The sequence below is a fragment of the Neofelis nebulosa genome, chromosome 2, assembly GCF_028018385.1.
Source record: "Neofelis nebulosa isolate mNeoNeb1 chromosome 2, mNeoNeb1.pri, whole genome shotgun sequence".
NCBI lineage: Eukaryota > Metazoa > Chordata > Mammalia > Carnivora > Felidae > Neofelis > Neofelis nebulosa.
Genome location: NC_080783.1, coordinates 204942947 through 204964776, shown reverse-complemented (window position 1 = coordinate 204964776; position 21830 = coordinate 204942947). Strand labels below are relative to the sequence as shown.

At 50.5% G+C, this 21830-nt stretch overlaps 1 protein-coding gene across 1 annotated transcript in view; it reads right to left on the bottom strand.

Annotated features, from left to right (window-relative positions):
• ASAP3 (ArfGAP with SH3 domain, ankyrin repeat and PH domain 3) overlaps window positions 1–21830 on the bottom strand; it is a 50288-nt gene that overhangs the window by 21242 nt on the left and 7216 nt on the right. The window contains 2 exon segments of the mRNA XM_058718669.1: window positions 1976–2121; window positions 2219–2291. Coding sequence (XP_058574652.1) covers window positions 1976–2121; window positions 2219–2291 — 219 coding nt within the window.

Here is a 21830-nt window from a genome sequence, read left to right as displayed (position 1 = left end):
ATCAGGATCCTTCCTGGAACTTTCTGCCAGAGTCCTGGGAGAAACACTGGGTCTTTCTTCTGGTGAGACTGTGAATCTGGGTCTGCTGGGCCATCCTGCCCACTGAGCAGACACAGAGAGAAACTATCTAAGAGAAAGAGAAGAAGCCTAGAGCCAGTTGCATACCTGGATTTCCCATTACGGGGGCCAATGAATTCTCTTTATAACAAATCCTAGTTTGAAAAAGATTTTTTAATGTTTATTTTTTTATTTTTTATTTTTGAGAGAGAGAGAGAAAGACAAAGTATGAGCAGGGAAGGGGCAGAAAGAGAGGGAGACACAGACTCTGAAGCAGGCTCCAGGCTCTGAACTGTCAGCACAGAGCCCGACACGGGGCTCGAACTCACGAACTGTGAGATCATGACCTGAGCCGAAGTCAGACACTTAGCCGACTGAGCCACCCAGGCGCCACTAAAAAATCCTGGTTTGAATTGAGTTTCTATCATTTGGCAACCCAAATTGCCTGTCTGATATTTTAGTTCACCTTTCAAAGTATAGCTTGGGTCTCCCTTCCTCCAGGAAGCCTTCCTGATTGCTCCTCCCCATGGTCTACGCTGACCTTCCCCTTTCTGAACCATGGCAGCCTCTGACCCAACTCACTGGGCCCTCGAATTTGTGCCAAGCTACTGGTAATGCTTGGTGTCGTCCCACATCTCAGCTCCTGTCTCTCCCACTAGACTACGGCTTTCTACGGCATTAGCCTCTTTCCTGTGTCACCAGCCCCTCGTACGATGCCCAGCACAGAGTAGACCCTCAGCAAAGCTTAGTTTGACTGAAAACAGCAGGAGGAGAGGTCAAGACAAAAGAGGTCACTAATTCAGCTGAACTCAAACACGAAAGCCCTACATACGGGACGGTGTGTGAGGCAGTGCTATGCAGAGAGGTACAATCATGACAGGTGGCAATATTATCTATCACTAACTGCGCGCTTACTCTGGGGTAGGCACTTAACTTGCATAACCTCATTATAACTCTGTGAGGTGGGTACCATTATGAGCACAATTTTACAGACGGGGCCCAGGCAGAGTGAGCGACTTGGCCAGGGACACCCACCCAGAGAGCCGCAGAGCAGGGTCCGAGTCTAAGCCTGAGGTCTGGGGGCTCAACCACCAAGCAAACTGCGTCTCAGAGATGATGCAGCCAGGGCCTGGGCAAGGGAGGGACTGGAGCCACGACAGCCAGTCCCAAAGCCATGGAGCCTGGGGAGCGACGGGCTTTCCTGAGGTGCTACAGGCAGGCTTGAGTTCAGACACTGGAGCCGGACAACCTGGGTTCAACTCCGGCAGTGTGAACTCGGGCCAGGTGCTTAACCTCGTGCCCTAGTTTCCTAGCCCGTAAAGCGGGGAAGACAGTAAAACCAAACCCACAGAGCTGTGCTCCAGGATCGGATGAGTTAACCCACGTGAGGCACCGAGAACCGTGCCTGTTCAGGGGAACAGCTTCTATCTTGGACCACGTGCAGGAGCCGAGAGGCTTGGTGAGGGGAGGTCGTTCCCAGGCTTTGTGGACACAGCAGATGCAGTTGGGAAAGCAGAGGGCAAAGAGGGTTAAGGGGAGGCAGTGGCACAAAGACAGGAACCCCAGGCTCTGCCCTCCCTTCTCCCGAACCTCCTCCAGGAAGCCCTCTCTTTGTGGGGCTCTTCCCCTCTGTGAGGCCCATCTGCTGCTGGGTACTCGCACAGAAGAGAAAGAGGAGGGCAGGGTCAGAGGGAAGGCGGGAAAGAGAAGACATGGGGGGAAAGTCAGAGGAGAAGAGGAACGCAAATGGTAGGTCAGAACTGGAAAGGGAACTGGGTCCCTGGTCAAGGTCAGGGGAGACTGGAGGTCAAGGGCAACCCCCGAGAAGGGTGGAACCTTTCTCAGTCAGGTTCTTAAGCCCACTTGATGTACCCTGAGCCTAGGCTAAGGGCTGGGTGAGAAAGGAACAGGGCCTCACCAGGTTCTTGAAAAGTGCAGCCACCTCGCGGGTGAACACGGCCAAGTTCAGGAAGCCGGTGGACAGCTCATGACTGTTTTGGGACAAGTGGCTGTTGCCCAAGGACTCTACAGCCTCTCGGTACTGCTCCTCATTCTCCACGTGGCCTGTGGAGGTAGAGAAAGGCAGAGTTCGTTCCATGCTAGGGCTGGGGCTGGGGAAGGGGCTCCTTGGCCAGGCTGGGCGTCAAGCAGGCTCACTCACCAAGGCCGGAGCTGTGGATCGCCCGCACAGCTTTCTTTATTCTCTGCAGGATGGCCTGGTCTCCTTCTAGGATCTGGAAGCAAATGTGGGTAGAGTTCAGGGATGCCCAGCTGGGAGGAGTGCCGGACTCCATGATCCCACCCTCGAAACACACGTATAACGTTTCTTCCCCGGGGTCCCCCTGCACCCCCCACCAAACATAAATAGACCACCCTCTTCCACCCAGACCACACGGGAAACATAGATCGGTCACACCACTCCAGAAGACCACAGACTTTTCTCCCCAACTCCAGTGCAGGTCAGCTAAACACAGCGATTGCAAGGCATGTGGCACAGTGGGGACAGTCAGACCTGGATTGGAACCCTGACTCTGGCACTACCTACTGCGTCAATCTAGACAAACCTGTTAACTTCTCTGAGCCTTGGGTACCTTGTCTACAAAAATGGAGATGACACTATAGACTCCTGGAGGTGCTGAGCAAATGGATTGGTTTTACAGATATATACAAAACGCTTGGGGCGCCTGGGTGGCTCAGTTGGCTTAGCATCTGACTCTTGATTTCGGCTCAGGTCAGGATCTCGTGGTTCGTGGGATGGAGTCCCACATCGGGCTCTGTGTTGTACACGCAAAACGCTTAGCAAAAGACCAGAGGAGAGAATGTGGACATCTCTGTATTCTCGAAGACAAATCCCAGGCTCAGGAAGCAGAAGGGGCCGCACTCAACCCCAACTGGAAAGAACTGGTGGGACAACCATCTCTGTGGGTTGCAGAACAGACAGCAGACTGTGGGGAAGGCCAGGAGATGTGATGGTGAGAAGCAGGACTCGCGTGCCTTGGGCAGGGGGGGCTCGGCTCAGCTCAGATCAAAACCTCCCAGACACACTCCTCTTTCAGTTGGGGTACAGAAGCCCCAGCCCCATGGAGCCCTTATGAAATGCTTCGTTAAGCTGGAAATTATAGAATGTTAGGGCTGAGAAGGGCTGATAGAACCACAGATGAGGAAACTGAGGCCAAGAGAGGGGAGCGCCTTGCCCGGAGTCAAACAGCGGGGCAGGAGCAGAGCTGGGTTTCCAGGGGCTGCTTCAGTACCGTGGTTCACCCACACACCCAACCACACGCCACAGCCCCGCCCTGACCCCAGCCCCACCTCTTTTGTCCCGTGACCAAAAAAGGGATCAGAGTTTATTTTCTTTTTTTTTTTTTTTTTTTTTTTTTTTTTTTTTTATTTATTTTTGGGACAGAGAGAGACAGAGCATGAACGGGGGAGGGGCAGAGAGAGAGGGAGACACAGAATCAGAAACAGGCTCCAGGCTCCGAGCCATCAGCTCAGAGCCTGACGCGGGGCTCGAACTCACGGACTGCGAGATCGTGACCTGGCTGAAGTCGGACGCTTAACCGACTGCGCCACCCAGGCGCCCCGAGAGTTTATTTTCAAAGAGTTACCTTCAACGTGACCAGGGTTAGCAAACACATTTGGCATAGTATCTCCAAAGATTCTAAGTGATACTCACAGGAGGACATGCACAGGGCCGACCTCAGGGGCAATGTGGGGTGTTCTCTGAAGCCTCTGGCATGTAGGGAGCCTCTAGAGGGAGGGGGGTCTGGGTTTGAAGCTCAGCTCCCCTGCCCAGGTGCTGTGTGACCTCGAGCAAGTTGCCTATTTGCTCTGAGCTTCCTGATTAGCTATCTGGAAAATGGAGGAAATCCTGAGTATGAACATCATGTGTGGGACCAATGGAGGCTCATCCCAGGGATGAAGAAAAGACTCAAGGACTTAGGGAGATGGGGGGAGAGGAGGCCATATTTGAATCAGCTAAAGAACTAAGACATTCTACTGGAGAAACAAAGACGAGGGGGAGGACAGTTCCCAAAGACCTAGGTGAGGGAATATGCGTTCGCCAAAGCCCTCGATCCCCACCTCGAGACTTGAAAGGGAAAGCTAAGAGATGATTAATTTAAGGAGCTGTGACTTTACGCCAAACGACAGCTTTGGTTAAAGATATGAACAAATTCCAAAGAGATTTAGAAAACTCCCTAGAAGGCAGATCCGTGTGCTTAGCATACAGAAAATACCCAATAATTGTTTACCTAAATGAATGACATTTTGCAAAGTCCTGGGACATGCACCTGAGAAGTCTGTGTCCGTGATACATTTCGGAGAGTCTCCCCATCCCACGACACAGATTCTCTGAAAGCTGCCCTCTTCCCCTCTAGCGGTGGGCCCTTGTCACCTTGTTTGTTTTAGCCACAGTTGACTGGACTAGGGTGGACACTTGACCCAAGCTGGCCCAATCAGCTTCTCTCTCCAAGGAATTCGGAATCAGGCTCTGGGAAGTTAGCTAACTGATCTGAAGTACTGAAGCTGGGACATCTTTCCCACCGTGTGCAAAGAGAAAAGAAAAAAGCAGACGTACAAAAGAAGCAAACGAGACCCATGCGGCCACAGAAAAGCACTAGAAAAATGCTGCTCTGGTTTCTGGCACCTCTCCCGATCCCGCACCCACCCTGAGAGGCTCCTCTACACTTCCTGTCCTTGGGTCTTCATGAAATATTCCCGAATCCATCCAACAAATTCCCCTAAGTGCTTAAGCTGGTTTGAGAGGATCTCTCTTCCCTACAGAGACTGCTGGTTGGCTCCCAGCGTCCATTCTCTCTTCTTCTTTAGCAAAAAGAACCCTGACTTTTCCGACGGCCACTCGGCCACTCGCGATAGAGACGACACTTCCCAGCCTACCTTGCAGGTGAATATGGTCATATGACGAAGTGCTGACCTATGTAATACAATACAATACAATTTCATTTGTTAGCTTTCAGAAAGTATTCTTAAAAGGAAGGGGGAGCCCCTGGGTGGCTCAGTTGGTTGAGTGTCTGACTCTTGATTTCGGCTCAGGTCATGATCCCAGGGTTGTGGGATCGAGTCCCACATCGGACTCTGTGCTGACAGCACAGAGCCTACTTATGATTCTCTCTCTCCCCCTCTGTCTGCGCCTCGCCCCCTCAAAACGAATAGATTAAAAAAAGGAAGGGAAGGACTACACACCTATTAAAATGGCCCAAACCCAAAACAATGACAACACCAAATGCTGATGAGGATGTGGAGAAACAGAACTCTCTTTCACTGCTGGTGGGAAGGCAAAACGTTACAGCCACTTTGGTAGACAGCTTGGCAGTTTGTTACCAAACTAAACATACTCTTACCATACAACCCAGCAACTGCACTCCTTGGTATTTACCCAAATGAACCGAAAGTCTATTGCCACATAAAAACTTGCACATGGATGTTTACAGCAGCTTTATCCATAACTGCTAAAACTTGCAGACAATGGCATATTGTTTAGCGCTAAAAAGGACCTCCCAAGTCACAAAGGACGCAAAAGAACCTTAAATATATATTTCTGGCTGGCTCAGTTGGTGGAGCACGTGACTATGGATCTCAGGGTTGTGAGTTCGAGTCCCATGATGGGTGTAGAGATGACTTAAAACTAAATTGTTTTAAAAGATGTATATATATTACTGAGTGAAAAAAGCCAATCTGAAAAAATTGCATAGTGGTTCCAACTATGGGACATTCTGGAATAGGCCAAAGTGTGGAAACGATCAAAAGATCAGTGGTTGCCAGGGGAAGAAGGGATAAACAGGTGGAGCACAAGGGACTTTTAGAGCAGTGAAACGATTCTGCATGGGCCTGCTCGTGGATACAGTCACTATGCATTTGTCAAAACTCATAAAATGTACAATACCAAGAGTGAACCTTAACATAAACTATGGATTTGGGGTGATAACGACGTGTCAGTGTAGGCTCACTGATTATAACAAATATGCCACTCTGGTGTGGGATAGTGATAGTGTGGGAGGTTATTTGTGGAGTAGAAGGTATATAGGTATATAGGAACTCTGTACTTTCCACTCAATTTTGCTGGGAAGCTAATAGTGCTCTAAAAAATAAAGTGTTTTTTTAAACAAAGAGGGGGAAAAACAGAAAAGGATAAAAGGAAGAGAGGGAGGGGTACCCTCTGTCATAACTTTCTCTTGGCTGGAATGCATTTGTGATGTCTAGAGCTCAGGCAGCCATCTTGGACCACAACGTAGAAGCCACCTGTTATGGACGGTGAGCAAAAAAGTAGTAGCCTTGTCCTGGTGATTGAGGAACCACCCTAGCAGCCCTGGGCCACTTATTTGTAAACATTTATAAAAGAAATAAATGTCTATCTTATCTTAGCCACGTTATGCGGGGTATGTTGTCATTCGTGACCGAAGCTAGCTCCCACTTGCCTACGGGTAGGCAAGCCACCCTAATGACCAATAAACTATCACTTGATGCCCTTGTCAGACATATCTCAGGAAATGGCTTCCTGGCAAGATACCATTTCTGCCCCTACTGCTCTTAGCAACCAAGGTTCACATAGCTATTCATTCATTCATTCATTCATTCACTCACTCACTCACTCACTAGTTGCTGCGTGCCTGCGTTCACACTCTGTGTAAAAGACAGAGACTTTGGGGCGCCTGGGTGGGTCAGTTGGTTAAGCGTCTGACTTCAGCTCAGGTCATGATCTCACAGTCCGTGAGTTCAAGCCCTGTGTCGGGCTCCGTGCTGACAGCTCAGAGCCTGGAGCCTGCTCCGGATTCTGTGACTCCTTCTCTCTCTGCCCCTCCACCTCTCATGCTCTGTCTCTCTCTCAAAAATAAATCAACATTAAAAAAAAAAAAAAAAGACAGACTCAGCTCTCAGGGACATCACCATCTAAGGGGCAAAGAGCCAAGTAAACAGACACCTGCAATGTAACTATGGCTATAATGTAAGGTGGACAAGGCACTCGGGAGCCCAGGAGAAGGACAGCCGTGTCTGCTTAGGAAGAACAGAGAAAGTCTTATTCGGTGATGCTTGACTATGGGCCCGGGACAGGCAGGAAAGAGACTAAGACTGCACGGTGAGGTGCTGTGGGGGGTGCGTGATATAAATGGTAGGATTGCTGGAAGAGGAAGGCTTGCCCTGGGAAGAATGGGAAAGGAGAAGAACATTGTTCATTCATTCATTCGTTCATTGCAACAAGCACCTACTGGTGCCTATTTTAGCCAGGCATGGCCCTTTCCTTCAAGAGGCTCCCAGACACATAACCACGCAAGTGCCTGAAGTGGGCACAAAGAGGGGAGAGTTCGGATCACCCTTTTCCCAAGAAAATATTTGCACGCCACTCATACTAGGGTATCGACGGCTGATTAACAACTACCCTCTATGATATAATGGGGCAAAGATTTAAGCTAAAGAAATACAGTTGTGTTTGTTTTTTTGAGAGGGAGAACGGGTGGAGGGGCAGAGAGAGAGAGAGAGAGAGAGAGAGAGAGAGAGTATCCCAAGCGTGCTCCACACTCAGCACAGAGCCCGACACGGGGCTCAGTCTCTTGCTCCTGAGATCATGACCTAAGCCTAAATCAAGAGTTGGACACTTAACCGACTGGGCCACTCAGGCACCCCTAGAACTATAGTTTTAAGGAGGAAATTCTGATCATAGATAGCCTGGGGATGGGAAGATATCTGGGGAAGGGCACAGAGGTTTCCAGATCTCCTGTAATGACCCTACCATAGCACAATGAGTCGCAAGCTGAGAGTCTAACCCCATTCTCCTTAAAACAATCTTCCTGGGCAATACTACAACAGCAGTGCTCCAAAAGTCCTCTTCTTTTAAGTAGGAAAATGATATCATATGGCGAGAAAATCCATCCTCTCCTTAACTCACAGTCACTGGTGAGGCTTGTATGAGATCGCAGACATGGCAGCACGTGCCAAGCCCTGAGGCATCTGGAAAATATGAGTACGATCCTTACTGTGGTTTGCTTTCTGCCTGTGTATGAGATCAGCCCTCCTTCTCCGTGTCGAAGACTGGCTAGGCTAGAAAAAACAAAAATCAGCCTCTGGATTCAGGTGGGTCCATTTAATCCTCAAAGTGGGGTCTCTGAACCAGCAGCATCAGCACCACCTGGGACCTTGGTAGAGATGCAAATTCTTCGGCTGAATCAGGAAATCTAGGGGAGGGGCTCAGCGATTTATGGTTTAACAAGCCCTCCAGGTGCATCTGATGCATGCTAAAGTTTGGGAATCAGATTCTATCAGAGACACATAAATCATCACGGCTAAAAGTATGAGGCTGGCCCCAAACTATCTAGCTTTGAATTCCAGCTCCACTAGGCACCTGCTGTGTGACTTCTCCATGCCTCAGTGTCCCCATTCATGAAATGAGGTTGATAATAGTTTCTCCTGCATAGGGTTGTTGGAGAGATGAAATGAATCCACATAGTAAAGTGCTCAGAACCTATTATTTCATAGCTAATAATGTTACTTATTCCAAAATGAACCTGAATTGGTTTGGAATTTCTCAATCTTCCTTGAGCTAATTAAAGGTCTTCTCCCCACCCTGCCATGATCCTGCTCAACAAGATATGGGAATGACAGGTGCAGAGGGGCCATGGTGGAGCCTCTGCCACGGGGCAGTCATATACAACAAGATGCCACATGTTCTGAATACACATTTCTTGTCACCTTCCCAGCCACCCTTTGAGGTCGGCATCACCACTGGCATTTTATAGATGAAGCTGCTGTAGGAAGGAACAAGTCCAGGTATGTTCTGGTCCCATAATTCTGAACGGTGGTAGAGCTGTAATTTAAAACCAGGTCTGGCCAAATCCAGGGCTCATGTTCCTTCCACACCACGAAGCTGCCCCGCAGAGGTTAAGGGACATGGCTCCTTTGATATCAAGACCGGATCTGCCTCTGAATCTGAACCCCACCTCAAGAACCTCTGCCATATCCTCTCACCATCCCCCAAACAGGGATGGGGCAGGGAGAGACCTGTGCCAAGAAAATAAGGTTGACGGTGGTGCTCCAACTACAAATATCCCAAGGGCTATCCTACTGAAGAGAATATAGATTTGTTCAAATTGGACCTGAGGGTTCCCAGGACTGAGAGGTGGAATTTAAGGAGACAGAAACAAATTTCAGCTCAAACAGAGGAAGGCGTTCCTAAGGAAGACTAAGCGGTGAGCTCCCCACCACTTGAAGTATTCAAGGACTTCAGGTGGCAGAGCATGACTCGGGCACTGGATTTGGGATCAGTAGTGATGGCTATTTAGATTTCTCTGAAATGGCTCCAAAGCCTGGGCAAGCATCGGGCAGAGGCAGGGGAGACGAGACACAAGACCATCAGGGAGGTGACTAAATTTGGAAAACCGACTAGAGTCCTTTGGTCAGCCTTGCCTGGCTGGCCCAAGACAAAGCCTGAATTCCAGCTGGTGGCCCTGCCCTTTGTGCCCCTACTTCCCCCAGTGCCACTGCCCCCACCGTGCGCGCACGCGCGCACACACACACACACACACACACACACACACACAGTGCTCTGGCTCACTGATCCGTGTTCTCTGCAGGCAAAAGACCACAGATGGCAGCACTAGGGCCATGCCCAGCTGCCCTGCTTGGAAGGGCCTTCTGCTTGCCCCCCTCCTGGGTCAGAATTCATCAATAGGACCCATTCTTCATTCCTGTGATTTCCCAGAGCCAGCTGTGGTAACCATGACGACTCAGCCAAGGGAGCAGAGCAGCAAAAGCTAAGGCCTTGGGAGCTGCCGGTTAAATTTCACCATTAGACATTCACTCCTTTGGACTATTATAATATGGGACATAGGCACCACTTTTGTGGCACCATTAATCAATCACAGTGTTTTTCCCACTGAAAAACCTGGATTCAGTTTATCATTCTGTTAAGACTGCTCTTTTTGTTTGTTTGTTTTGCTTTGTTTTAAGACTGCTCTTTAGGTAACAATGAGACTAGAGTTAGCACAGGAGATGAAAACCATTTTCCATCTTTGCTTTGGGCCATGACCTTGTCCCCCAGAGGACTAAGTCATGGAATATTAGAGATAATCTAACATTACCTTCTCATCTTACAGACTGCACAGCAAAGACTCGGATGAGTTTCTTGCCCCGGGTCTCACCAGAAATGCAAACGAACTAAGGAAAGCACACAAACCAACGCTTTCGCGGGGCTTTACAGTTTATAAAGCAGTTTGACATCCATCCTCTAAGATTCCCAGCTTCCCAGCGGGGCAGCTGTTGCATTGTTCCCATCTGGCTGAAGAGTCAGTGAAGCTCAGGGAGGTGAAGGAAGTGGCCTGGGCTCACACAGCCACAAAGTAGAAGAAATGAAGCTGGCACCCAAATCATTAGACTCTAACCCCCTTATTCATGTCTAGTCTCTGGACCCCAGACCCGTGACATCCACAGAGTCACTACCGGGGCCCTACGAAGCCACACGTCCAAGAAGCACCCTAGACCAATAAAAACAGTCTCACAGATTAGCGCGACCACATTCCACACCTGCATGCAGCTGTTATGATCAATAAGACACAAAAAAGCTTTAAAAGCATTCTTGAGGGTCGGCTGGACAGCTCAGTTGGCTAAGGGTCCAACTCTTGATTTCAGCTCAGGTCGCGATCTTACAGTTGGTGAGTCGGAGCCCTGCATCGGGCCGCACTGGCAGCACAGAGCCTGCTTGGGATTCTCTCTCTCCCTCTCTCTCTGCCCCATCCCTGCTCTCTCTCTCTCTCTCTAAATAAATAAAACATTAACATAAAAGAAAAGAAAAGAAAAGAAAAGAAAAGAAAAGAAAAGAAAAGAAAAGAAAAGAAAAGAAAAGCATTCTTGAATTCATGGTAACTTTAGGTCCTTTTCCAAATTTCTCAAGCAATACTAAAAGTATGACTTTGTGGGAAGGTCAATGAAACTTTGACATTAAAAAGGGATCACTCAAATCAACAGTTAAGCATCCGACTCTTGGTTTCAGCTCAGGTCATGATCTCACGGCTGGTGGGATTGAGCCCCATGTCAGGCTCTGCGGTGACAGTGTGGAGCCCGCTTGGGATTCTCTCTCTCCCCCTCTCTCTGCCCCTACTCTGCTTGTTCTAAGTAAATAAATAAACTTAATTTAAAAAAATGTCTTAAAAAAAGGGGTCCCCCTGTGAGGGGGCAGAATCTTGGCTCCTTTAAGCCTTGATGTCCACAAAGAAGATTAAATTATATGTGCTACATATTAAACGTGAAAATGAAAATACTATGTTTTAATGAGCAAGCCAAGTTACACTTACAGTATTTATGAAATGATAAAATGCAAAAAAAACAAAAGCCACCAAAAAACCCAGAAAAGGCCTTAGGGCTTCTCATTTCTACATCCAACTACCAATGTACAGGAAACACAGATGGAGACACTCATGACCCCACACCTGGGGAATGCAGCAGTGAGCACAGAGCGCGTGAAACTACAGAACAAGCCGCTGGTTTCTCTAACAAGGGGATCGTAGAAAACGAAACCACAGGGGCGCCTGGGTGGCGCAGTCGGTTAAGCGTCCGACTTCAGCCAGGTCACGATCTCGCGGTCCGTGAGTTCGAGCCCCGCGTCAGGCTCTGGGCTGATGGCTCGGAGCCTGGAGCCTGTTTCCGATTCTGTGTCTCCCTCTCTCTCTGCCCCTCCCCCGTTCATGCTCTGTCTCTCTCTGTCCCAAAAATAAATAAAAAACGTTGAAAAAAAAATTAAAAAAAAAAAAAGAAAGAAAATGAAACCACAAATGATGGAGGAGAAATCATAAGAGACTCGAAACACACACTGACCAAAGGCAATACTTGGACCTTACTTTGCTTTTTAAACTTTTTTAGAATTTCAGCAAATGCTTGGCATTTGCTTCAAAACTGAGAGTCAGGGAAGCAGGTGGGGATGAGGTCGGGGCAGGACCGGGTCACAGGTAAATGGAGGCCGTTCACCATCGTGTTCTGTCTCCGTGACAATTCTAAATTCTCCATAATCAGGAAAAAGTGAGAGCTAGTAGATGAAAAAACAAGATCGGCAAAATATTCATAGTTGTTGAAACTGGGTGAGTCTACTTTGGGGTATGTTTGAAGATTTCTACAGTACTGAGTTAATACAAGAAGACAAGGGGTTCGAGGCGCCTGAATGGCTCAGTCTATGATCTTAGGGTTCGTGAGTTCAAGCCCCACATCAGACTCTGCACAGACAGCGCTGAGCCTGCTTGGGATTCTCTCTCTCCATCTTTCTCTGCCCCTCCCCTGCTCTCCTGAGCGTGCACACGCGCTATCTCTCTCTCCCTCTCTCTCTCAAAATAAACAAATAACCATTAAAAAAAAAAAAAGACAAGCGGTTCTTATATTCAGAAAGGTAGGGGACCACTGCACTAAGTTACTGAAACTAGCCTTTGACACCCTAGGTGCGCAGAACTGACCCCTTTCAATGGACAGCTGTCTGGGCATAGCTTTCGACAAGGGGGATGGGATGCGAGAGTGGGTTTGGAGACGTTGGCCTGAGGGAGGCCAGGGGCCTGGGGCCCAGGGCCAATGGAGGGCAAGGATCAGGCAGAAGGGTCTTTGAGAGGCAGGCAGGAAGGGGTAAAGGCTGACCTTCTGGCTCGAGGCAGCCTCTACACTCCATGGCCTGATTACAAAAGGGCACACAGTGGAAAAAGGGCATGATGTGAAGGGAGGAGGCCTGGGTTGTATTCCAGACCCAATTTCTCACCCGCTCCGAGACCCTGAGCAAGTCCCCAGCGTCTTCGGGAGTAGGCTCTCCACCTGCAAAGCGGGAATGACAGTCACTGCTGCTCCAGTCCCCTCCCACTGAGAATGGAGTCATAAAGACTGGGGAAGTTTATAGCCCATGCAAACGTGAGCGGTCCTCTTCATGTCAGGCTCTCATGGTTTGCTTTTTCTCATCCACCTGCCCAACCACCAGATCCAGAGAAAGGAGGGGAGCCCCACTGGGCCCTTCCTGGGTGGTCTGCAAGGAAGGGAAAGGGTGGGGTTGAGAAGTATTTGCAGCGTCCCCACCTCGGGGGCAAGCCCCGCTCAGCTCCACGCTCTGGACGCTCAAATCTACAAACCCGCCCTCTCCACCCAGCGGGGCAGAGGGAGCAGCTGCGATGAGGTCTCTAACGGTCACTGGCACATAGAAGGAGCTCGTTCGCACACACCGAGCACCCACCTGCCTGTACCCAAAGCCCTGTGTGGGTGCTGGGGAGAGAGGGACATCAGCTCAGGCCCTGCCCTCGAGGTCCCCGGTGTGGGAGATACGCCACGATCGCTAACAGCTGAAGAGGCGCTTGGCGAACGCAGAGCAGAAGAGGAGTCCGTGTGGGGACACAGAACGGAGCAGCCACAGCCACCCTACACTGAGATGGAGTGATGCTTCACCAGGGCCTCGGAAACAAGGAGACGTCAGTGGAACAAAGAGAGGCGGGGGGAAGACGGTTCTAACAGACGGGAGTACCTGGCAAAGTCCCTGGAAGGCACGCTTCCCACATTCGGGGACCAGCCAGGAGCTTTCCGAAGCAGCACTTACCAGGGCCAGGGCGTGGTGAGCAGTGAGGCCCAGGGCCGAGCAGGGCCCAGAGTGACCCACTGGGAGGCCACGCTTGCAGTGAGAGTTGAGCAGACGCTCCCATCACTACTGGACGCCAGGCTTGTTGTGACAGACTTTGGGTTTTTTTAACTTTATTTACTAAGTAATCTCTACCCCCAGCGTGGGGTTCAAACTCACGACCCCGAGCTCACGAGTTGCACAATCTACTACATGACATACCTTGTACCAGTTCACGGAATCCTCTCAACAACCCAGGAGGTTTTACGGATGAGGAAAAAGTGAGGCCCCGGGAAGTTCTGGCTTTTGCCCAGGTTCGCACAACTAGTGAGTAGAGGAACCTGGACGTACACCAAGGGCGTCAGGCTCCAGAGTCCAAACTTTTTTTCTTAACGTTTATTCATTTTTGAGAGAGAGAGACACAGTGCGAGCCGGGGAGGGGCAGAGAGAGAGGGAGACACGGAATCCGAAGCGGGCTCCAGGCTCTGAGCTGTCGGCACAGAGCCCGACCTGGGGCTCGAACTCACAAACCGTGAGATCATGACCTGAGCCGGAGTCGGACGCTCAACCGAATGAGCCACCCAGGCGCCTCCAGAGTCCGAACTTTTAACCAAAGCCCTCGGTTTTATCCCACAAGTAATGGGGAGTGCCTGCAGGGCTCTGGACAAGAGAGGAGGGACTTGGTAAATTCTCACGGTAGAAAGATCAGCTCTAGGACTTGGCTGCAGACCAGTGCCCAAGTGCAAGAAAGGGGTACAGACGCGCCCCCCAGGCACGACAGGGTGATGGGGAGCACGGCCTGACCCAGCGCAAAGCAGATCACACAACGGGAAGGACTTGGATTCCAAGGTCCCAGAATGAGTCCACTTATTAACATGAATCCAACCACCGCCCTGCTTACTGAGTGAGCACTCTGGGGCAGGCACTTTATTTTTTACCCCATGCATCCCTCCCAGCAACACTGTGAGGTAGCTATTATCCTTCCCATCTTACAGATGAGGCAACAGAGGCTGGGGTAGGTTGGTCAGCTGGCTCAAGGTCACGTAGGTAGCTCTAGGAAGCATAGAGCCTTTAGCTTCCAGAACCTTCTCCCACTCTCCCACACTACAGCCAACCATGAGGGAAGTCCCAGCTGGCGGAACCTGTTCTCTCTGTAAGGAGTACTGTGGCCATATTTTGTCTAATGGTGGATGCCAGGCATCTTGAGAGGCGATACAGAAACATGCTGAGGGAAGGCAGAGGGACTGAATTTTAGGTCTGCCTCTGCCACTAGCCCCTCTGAGCAAGTTTCTTCCTCTTGTGCCTCCGTCTCCCCATCTGTACACCTTACAGCCGGCGGACACGGCTGCTAAATCCCCTTCCAGGTCAGTGCTCTGGGACTCAGAGTCCTGTTAATCGTACCTCGCGAGGCCGCTCCAACCTCAGCCACCAGCAAGAGCACATCTCCAAATGGTTTTCATCTGGATAGGCAAGGCCGCCGCCCCCCAGGGCCCAAGAGTCAGTGGCCCAAGAGTCAGTGTGTGTGTGTGCGTGGGGGGGGGCAGTCAGAAGGAGGTGCCAGAGAGCAGGGCAGGGCTCTTCCCAGCTTCCCCCTGCATCACCCATGTGGAGGGGCCCCAGCCCTGCCTGCCTGCACTCCTGCACTGGCTAAGCTGCAAAGTCTGGGGCCAGCCCCCGGTCTACCCCTGCCCCTGGTGTGACCTTGTTCAGTCTCCTTTCCTCCCAGGCTGACTCCTCAACTCTCATCTGGAGTCTGGAATGAAGGGGTTGGGCGGGATGCGGAAGGCTCCTGCCAGCTCTGACATTTATTATTTCAGGGTCCCTCGGCCTCTTGCTGTCTTCCTTCCTGCGCTGCTGGAGCCCATGACCAGCCGTGGGCCCCCTCAGTTGGGCCCCTACAGATGTCTCCCCAGCCAGGGAAGCTGCTAGGCCTCACTGGCTGCCCCTTGCAGGGTGTTGGGAAGTGGGGAGGGGCGGGTTGCAGGAAGGGAGCCGCACCCTCGACATAAGCTGAGGCCCCTGAAAACCCCAAGTTTCCTGGCTGGGATTTTCCTCGGGAGACTGCTCGGCAGTGATGAGCTAAGAGATCAAGAACTCTGCCGGACCGACCGCCTTAGATTCCCGTCTGGCTCCTGGCTCCAAGCCCTGAATTCCACCCAACTCTGCGGACAGCCTGGCCTGCCCTCCTGGATAGAGGAGGAGAGGGTCCCCCGCCTCCCATTTTCTGGGCTCCCTTACTGGCCTGGATGAATCCCTCCCTGTGCCCGACTGGATGTCCGTCACTAATCCCGTAAACCCCAGTCCTACCCAGCTCTGCACTGTCCTCAACACGCCAGGCTGTTCCCAGCCGCTAAGTCTCTGCTCATGCTGTTCCAGCCGCCTGGAGAGTCCCCCACCCCCAATCCATTCTATCGAGTAAAACACTTAGTCCTTCCTGACTCCACTTACAGGTCACCACCTCCCTACCTCAACAGAACCGGCCCTTCCAGAACGCATCCCTCCTGCCTTTATGCCACGCTATGCCCACTACGCGTGTTTATCAGGACATTCATGGCCCTTATGTACCACGCACATCTGACTTCCCTAGGGGGCTCAAAACTCTATAAAAGGGCAGGGACTGGCTCATCTGCCTTTGCATCCACAGCACCCGGCACAGGACCCGGCACATGAGTAGCAACAAACGTTTGTGGAAAGAATGAATGAGTGAATGAGTGACTATTAGCAAGGCCCTATGGGAATGCAGAAAAAGCAGCAGGGGTTAAGGACTCCAGCTTTTACATCACACTCTTCTGAGGTCCAAATTCTGTTTCCAATAGTCTTAGCTGTGTGACCTAGAGCAAGTGACTTAGTTTCTCAGAGCCTCTATTTCTCCATCTGTCAAATGGGATAAGAACAGCATCTATTTCACAGGATTGAATGCAGTCAGGCATTCCAGCACCTAGCCCAGCACCCTGCATATAGGGAGGGCTGCAGGGTAGCTATCCTGACCCAGTGATCACCTTCTCTGTGCTCCTGGGCCCTGTGACCCAAATCCCCAGGCTGGCCAGGGGAGTCTCCTGCAGCACTTAAAAAATAAGGGTACCAGGGGCGTCTGGGCAGCTCAGTCCATTAAGCGTCCGGCTTCTGATTTCAGCTCAGGTCTCGATCTCACGGTTGGTAGGTTCGAGCCCCGCATCAGGCTCTGTGCTGACAGCAGAAGCCTGCTTGGGATTCTCTTCTCCCTCTCTCTCTCTCTGCCCCTCCCCTGCTCTCTCTCTCTCTCTCTCTCTCTCTCTCTCTCAAAATAAATAAACCTAAAACAAAAGAAGGGTACCAGAGCCTCACTTCAGAACTGTTAAATCAGAGTCAGGCATGACCCGTGGTGTAAGAGGTCAAGCACTCCCAAGTGCCAAGTCCAAATCCTGGCTTTGCCACTTACTGCTAGAAGAGTTACCAGACTCAGCAAACATACAGGACATGCAGTTATATTTGAATTTCAGATAATCAGTGAATAACTTTTTAGCATAAGTGTGTCCCAGATATTGCATGGGGATCCTGTATGTTATTTGGCAATTCTGTTTACTAAGCTATTTCCTCTCTGTGCCTTTGTTTCCTTATGGGGATTACACAAATTATACACAGGAAATGCTTATAGCACTGCCTGGTGTCTGTTTCTATTTGCATAACTTATAAAGCAACCCAGATGACACAGAAGAACCTTGCAAACATTACGCTGAAAGAAGCCAGACACGGGGCCATATGTTGTAGGATTCCACTGATATAGAGAGAGAGAGCACGAGTAGGGGAGGAGCAGAGAGCGAGAGAGGATCCGAAGCGGGCTCCGTGCTGACAGCAGAGAGCCTGAACTCAACAAACCTCGAGATCATGACCTGAGCCGAAGTCAAATACTTAACCAACCGAGCCACCCAGGTGTCCCCACCTGAGTGCTTTAAAATGGTTCATATGGTGAATTTCATCTCGACTTCAAGAGATCTACCTAGGGGCGACTGGGTGGCTCAGTCGGTTGAGCGTCCGACTTCGGCTCAGGTCATGGTCTCGCGGTTCGTGGGTTCGAGCCCCGCGTCAGGCTCTGTGCTGACAAACAGCTCGGAGCCTGGAGCCTGCTTCGGATTCTGTGTGTGTCTCTCTCTCCCCCTCCGCTGCTCATGCTCTGCCTCTCTCTCTCAAAAATAAATAAATGTTTAAAAAAATTAAAAACAAAAGATTAAAAAAAAAAGAAATCTACCTAAAAGCAACCCAGGTTGTAATGTACAGTTAGGACTGAGACTCAGGTAGGCTCTCGATAAACATTTCATGATGAAATGAACGGATGGGAGACAGCAAAGGGCAGAGCTAAGGGGAGAACCTGCCTTGTCCAGAACTGGGCTCAGCTCTTTCCTCCTGGACACCTGCAGGGGACGTGCGATTCCTCTTTTTATCCTGGTGCCAGGACAGCACAGACAATTTTAACACTCACTCATAGTAATGGCTTCACCCCTGTTGCTATTATCCCATTTTCTCTGTGTGGTTCCTGATCTCCTTAGCTATCCCATGTGCAGGTGATATTGTGTTTTTAGTAAAAGAGAATTTTCAAAGGTTAGATATCTGTTATGTGCCCGGGATATGCTAGATGATTTATATGTAATCTCCTCAAAGAACTCCACAAGATAGTTATTATCACGCATGATTTACAGAAGGGGAAACTGAGATTCAGAAAGGTTAAGTCATTTGCCTGAGGTCACACAACCAACAGGAATTCAAACCCAGGATTGTCTGACCTCAGTCACTGGACTCTCTCCATAGACCTCAGCCACATCTCTGTATGCTGTGGGTTGTCAGTCATCCTTTCATGGGTGTAAGTCCTTCTCCTTTCCAGACGGGGCCCTTGTCTTGTCATCTCCATGCCCCCAGAACCTGCCATCCCGCCTGTGCTCACAGCAGGTGTTGGATAAGTTCAATAACCTTAAGTGGGCAGGTCACAGCTTACCACAACAGTTTTTGCCCACTGCTCATCAGTCTCCGGGGAATTTCTGAACTGCTCACTTGCCCAGGCCCCACCCCCTGGGAGGAGATTTTCATAAAGTACATCTGGGTAGAGGGGCGCCTGGGTGGCTCAGTCGGTTAAGCGGCCGACTTCGGCTCAGGTCATGATTTCGCGGTCCGTGAGTTCGAGCCCCGCGTCGGGCTCTGTGCTGACAGCTCGGAGCCTGGAGCCTGTTTCAGATTCTGTGTCTCCCTCTCTCTGACCCTCCCCCGTTCATGCTCTGTCTCTGTCTCAAAAATAAATAAACGTTAAAAAAAATTTTTTTAAAAAGTACATCTGGGTAGAGGCTACAGCATCCAAAATTCTTAAAAGTTCAGTTAAAGTCAAAAGCCAGCTGAGTTAGAGAAACTTTAGCGGCTGTTCCCAGCTCAGCCTCCTATATCCTCCACTGTGAGGCCCTGTCCCTGACCCCGGCGAGGCACAGGCACAGTGTTCCCATGGTAGAGGGAGCCCAGGGCCCTGCCTCTGAGTCTGGGGCATTCACTGTGCCTCCACGGGCCTCGCTGCCTCAGGTGCTCTGAGCCCAGGCACTAGGCCCATCAAAAGGATTTTCTAGCCAGGCACCTGAGTGGCTTAGTCGGTTATGCGTCCGACTCCAGCTCAGGTCATGATCTTGCGGTTCCATGTGTTCGAGCCCTACATCGGGCTCTCTTCTGCTGGCGTGGAGCCCATTTCGAATCCTCTGTCTCCTTCTCTGCCCTTCCCCCGCTTGCACACACATGCTCTCTCTCTCTCTCTCTCAAAAATAAATAAGCGTTTAGGGGCGCCTGGGTGGCGCAGTCGGTTAAGCGTCCGACTTCAGCCAGGTCACGATCTCGCGGTCCGTGAGTTCGAGCCCTGCGTCGGGCTCTGGGCCGATGGCTCGGAGCCTGGAGCCTGCTTCCGATTCTGTGTCTCCCTCTCTCTCTGCCCCTCCCCCGTTCATGCTCTGTCTCTCTCTGTCCCAAAAATAAATAAAAAACGTTGAAAAAAAATTAAAAAAAAAATAATAAATAAATAAATAAGCGTTTAAAAAGTTAAGGAAAAAAAAAAGGATCTTCTAGCAACAATGCCTGTCTGAGGTCTAGACTACCAAGTTGCCTTCGGGAAAAGCATTTTCCTTCTGCCATGACCTGCAGTTCCAGTTTCTGTCCTCAAACCTACTTGTGTCACCTCAGTGGCCAAAAACAGCTGAACACCAGGCAAGGAAGTGACTACTGAAGACCGAAATTTAGAGAGGGGAGGAGACTCCACAAAGCTGGGCGTGAGGCTGACACCCCGGGGAAGACCTTCTGCTCTTGTGCAGAGGCAGAAACAGAAAGAGGTTGGGTTCAGGTGGGGTTCAACCAAGAGGTTGGGTTCCAAGCCCATCCCGAAAGACCCTCTTGATGCAGGTCCCTAGCCATCATCCCATGTCTCTGTTCCCCAGCTCAGGAGAACTTCTCATCTGCCCCCTCCTCAAATCAGTCCACGCCAGCGTCGAGGTGAAAACAGCACTAATCCTGTTTGGAACCTGTTCATCAACAACCTCGGTGTTGCTAACCTTGGGTTGCATCTGCCATTTTCTTATTTTGCCTCTGGACATCTAGGCAGCGTCTGACTGAGCTGAGCATTGGTCCCTCCTTGAAATCTTCCTTTCCTGGCTTCTGGGGCACTGAGTTCCCTCCTTCCCCACTGGCAGTTCCTTTTCAGCCCCCTTCGTTAACTACTCTCTCCCTCCCAATCTCTGGGCCTTGGAGCTCCCCAGAGCTTGGACCTGGGCCCTCTTCATCCCTCTCCGTGGGTGACTTTATCCACTGCTCAGCTTTAAACACCAGCGAATGTAACGTACGCATATGTGGTCTGTGGACTGCCTGTGCGAGCATCTCCTGGGGTGCTGGTTAAAATTCAGATTCCCAGGCACCCTCCTGCATGCTTGGCAAAGCTGCCGAGGGCATCTGCCAGGTTTTTGCCAGTGAGACATCTGAATTTCCTTCCTCCACCTGAAAAACGACTTGCTGTGCAAATCTTGGTAGAGCTTGTGTCCTACAAAAGCTGACCAGATGAAATTCTTGCTTTTCCAGACTCCCTTGCAGCTAGGGTACAGGTGTACGAGTGAGTCTTGGCCAAGCAGGCACTGGGATCCCAATCAGGAGGAGAGAGTGGAAGATCCGCGCTTATGCTGATGGCAACAGCAACAAAGGAGCCCCGTCTCCAGGGACAGTGGCAGTAACAAGCTGTGGCACTTAGCGCATGGCAACAGTGTCCTCGCCAAACTGGCTCATTGGAATGATTTTGGCTGAGATCCTGCCTGCCGCCTCACCCCAGTTCTCCAGCTTCCCAGAAATTCTGCAAACTACTGAGCATTCCCTTTCAGGGAACTCTTTTTTTATGTGAATCAGCTCAGGTTGGTTTCTGTAACTTGCAATAAGAAGCCTAAGAAAGACACAGCTACTGAATTGGACCCTCTGGGAATGGTATCGGGTGATTCTCACATAGATGCAAGCTTGAAACTCACTCTCTCAACCCTGACAATCTCCAGTGTGTGTTTCCAGCCTACTCCTTTCATCTCCAAACTTGTATATCTAAAACGCCTTCTTGACAAACAGAATTCCTGACTTTCCCCCCAAAACAGTTTCTCTCCCAGAGCTCCCCTTCCTAGGAAAAAGTAAAAGCAAAGCACTCTTCCATTGGGAATCTGGGAACCTTTCTTTTTTTATTATTTTTTTCCTATTTTTCTTAATGTTTATTCATTTTTGAGAGAGAGAGAGAGAGAGCACGCGAGCAGGGGAGGGTCAGAGAGAGAGAGAGACACAGAATCTGAAGCAGGTTCCAGGCTCTGAGCTGTCAGCACAGAGCCCAGTGTGGGGCTCGAACTCACGAACCGTGAGATCATGACCCGAGCCGAAGCCAGACGCTCAACTGACTGAGCCACCCAGACACCCCGGGAACCTTTCTTGACCACCCCCTACACGCACTCTAGTAGCAAATCTTGGTGTCACTACTTATAAAATACTTCTAAAATCTGTCCACTTTTTTCCTCCACCAATCGTGACACTATCCACACCGCCGTCATCTCTTCCCCAAACAGCCGCAACAGCCTCCTTGGGTCTTCCCCTGCTCCCTCCAGTCTAGTCTCTACACAGCAGCTGATATGATCTTTCTAGAACAGAAATTGGATCATGCTGCTGGCCTGCAAAAGAGATAAAATCCACACTT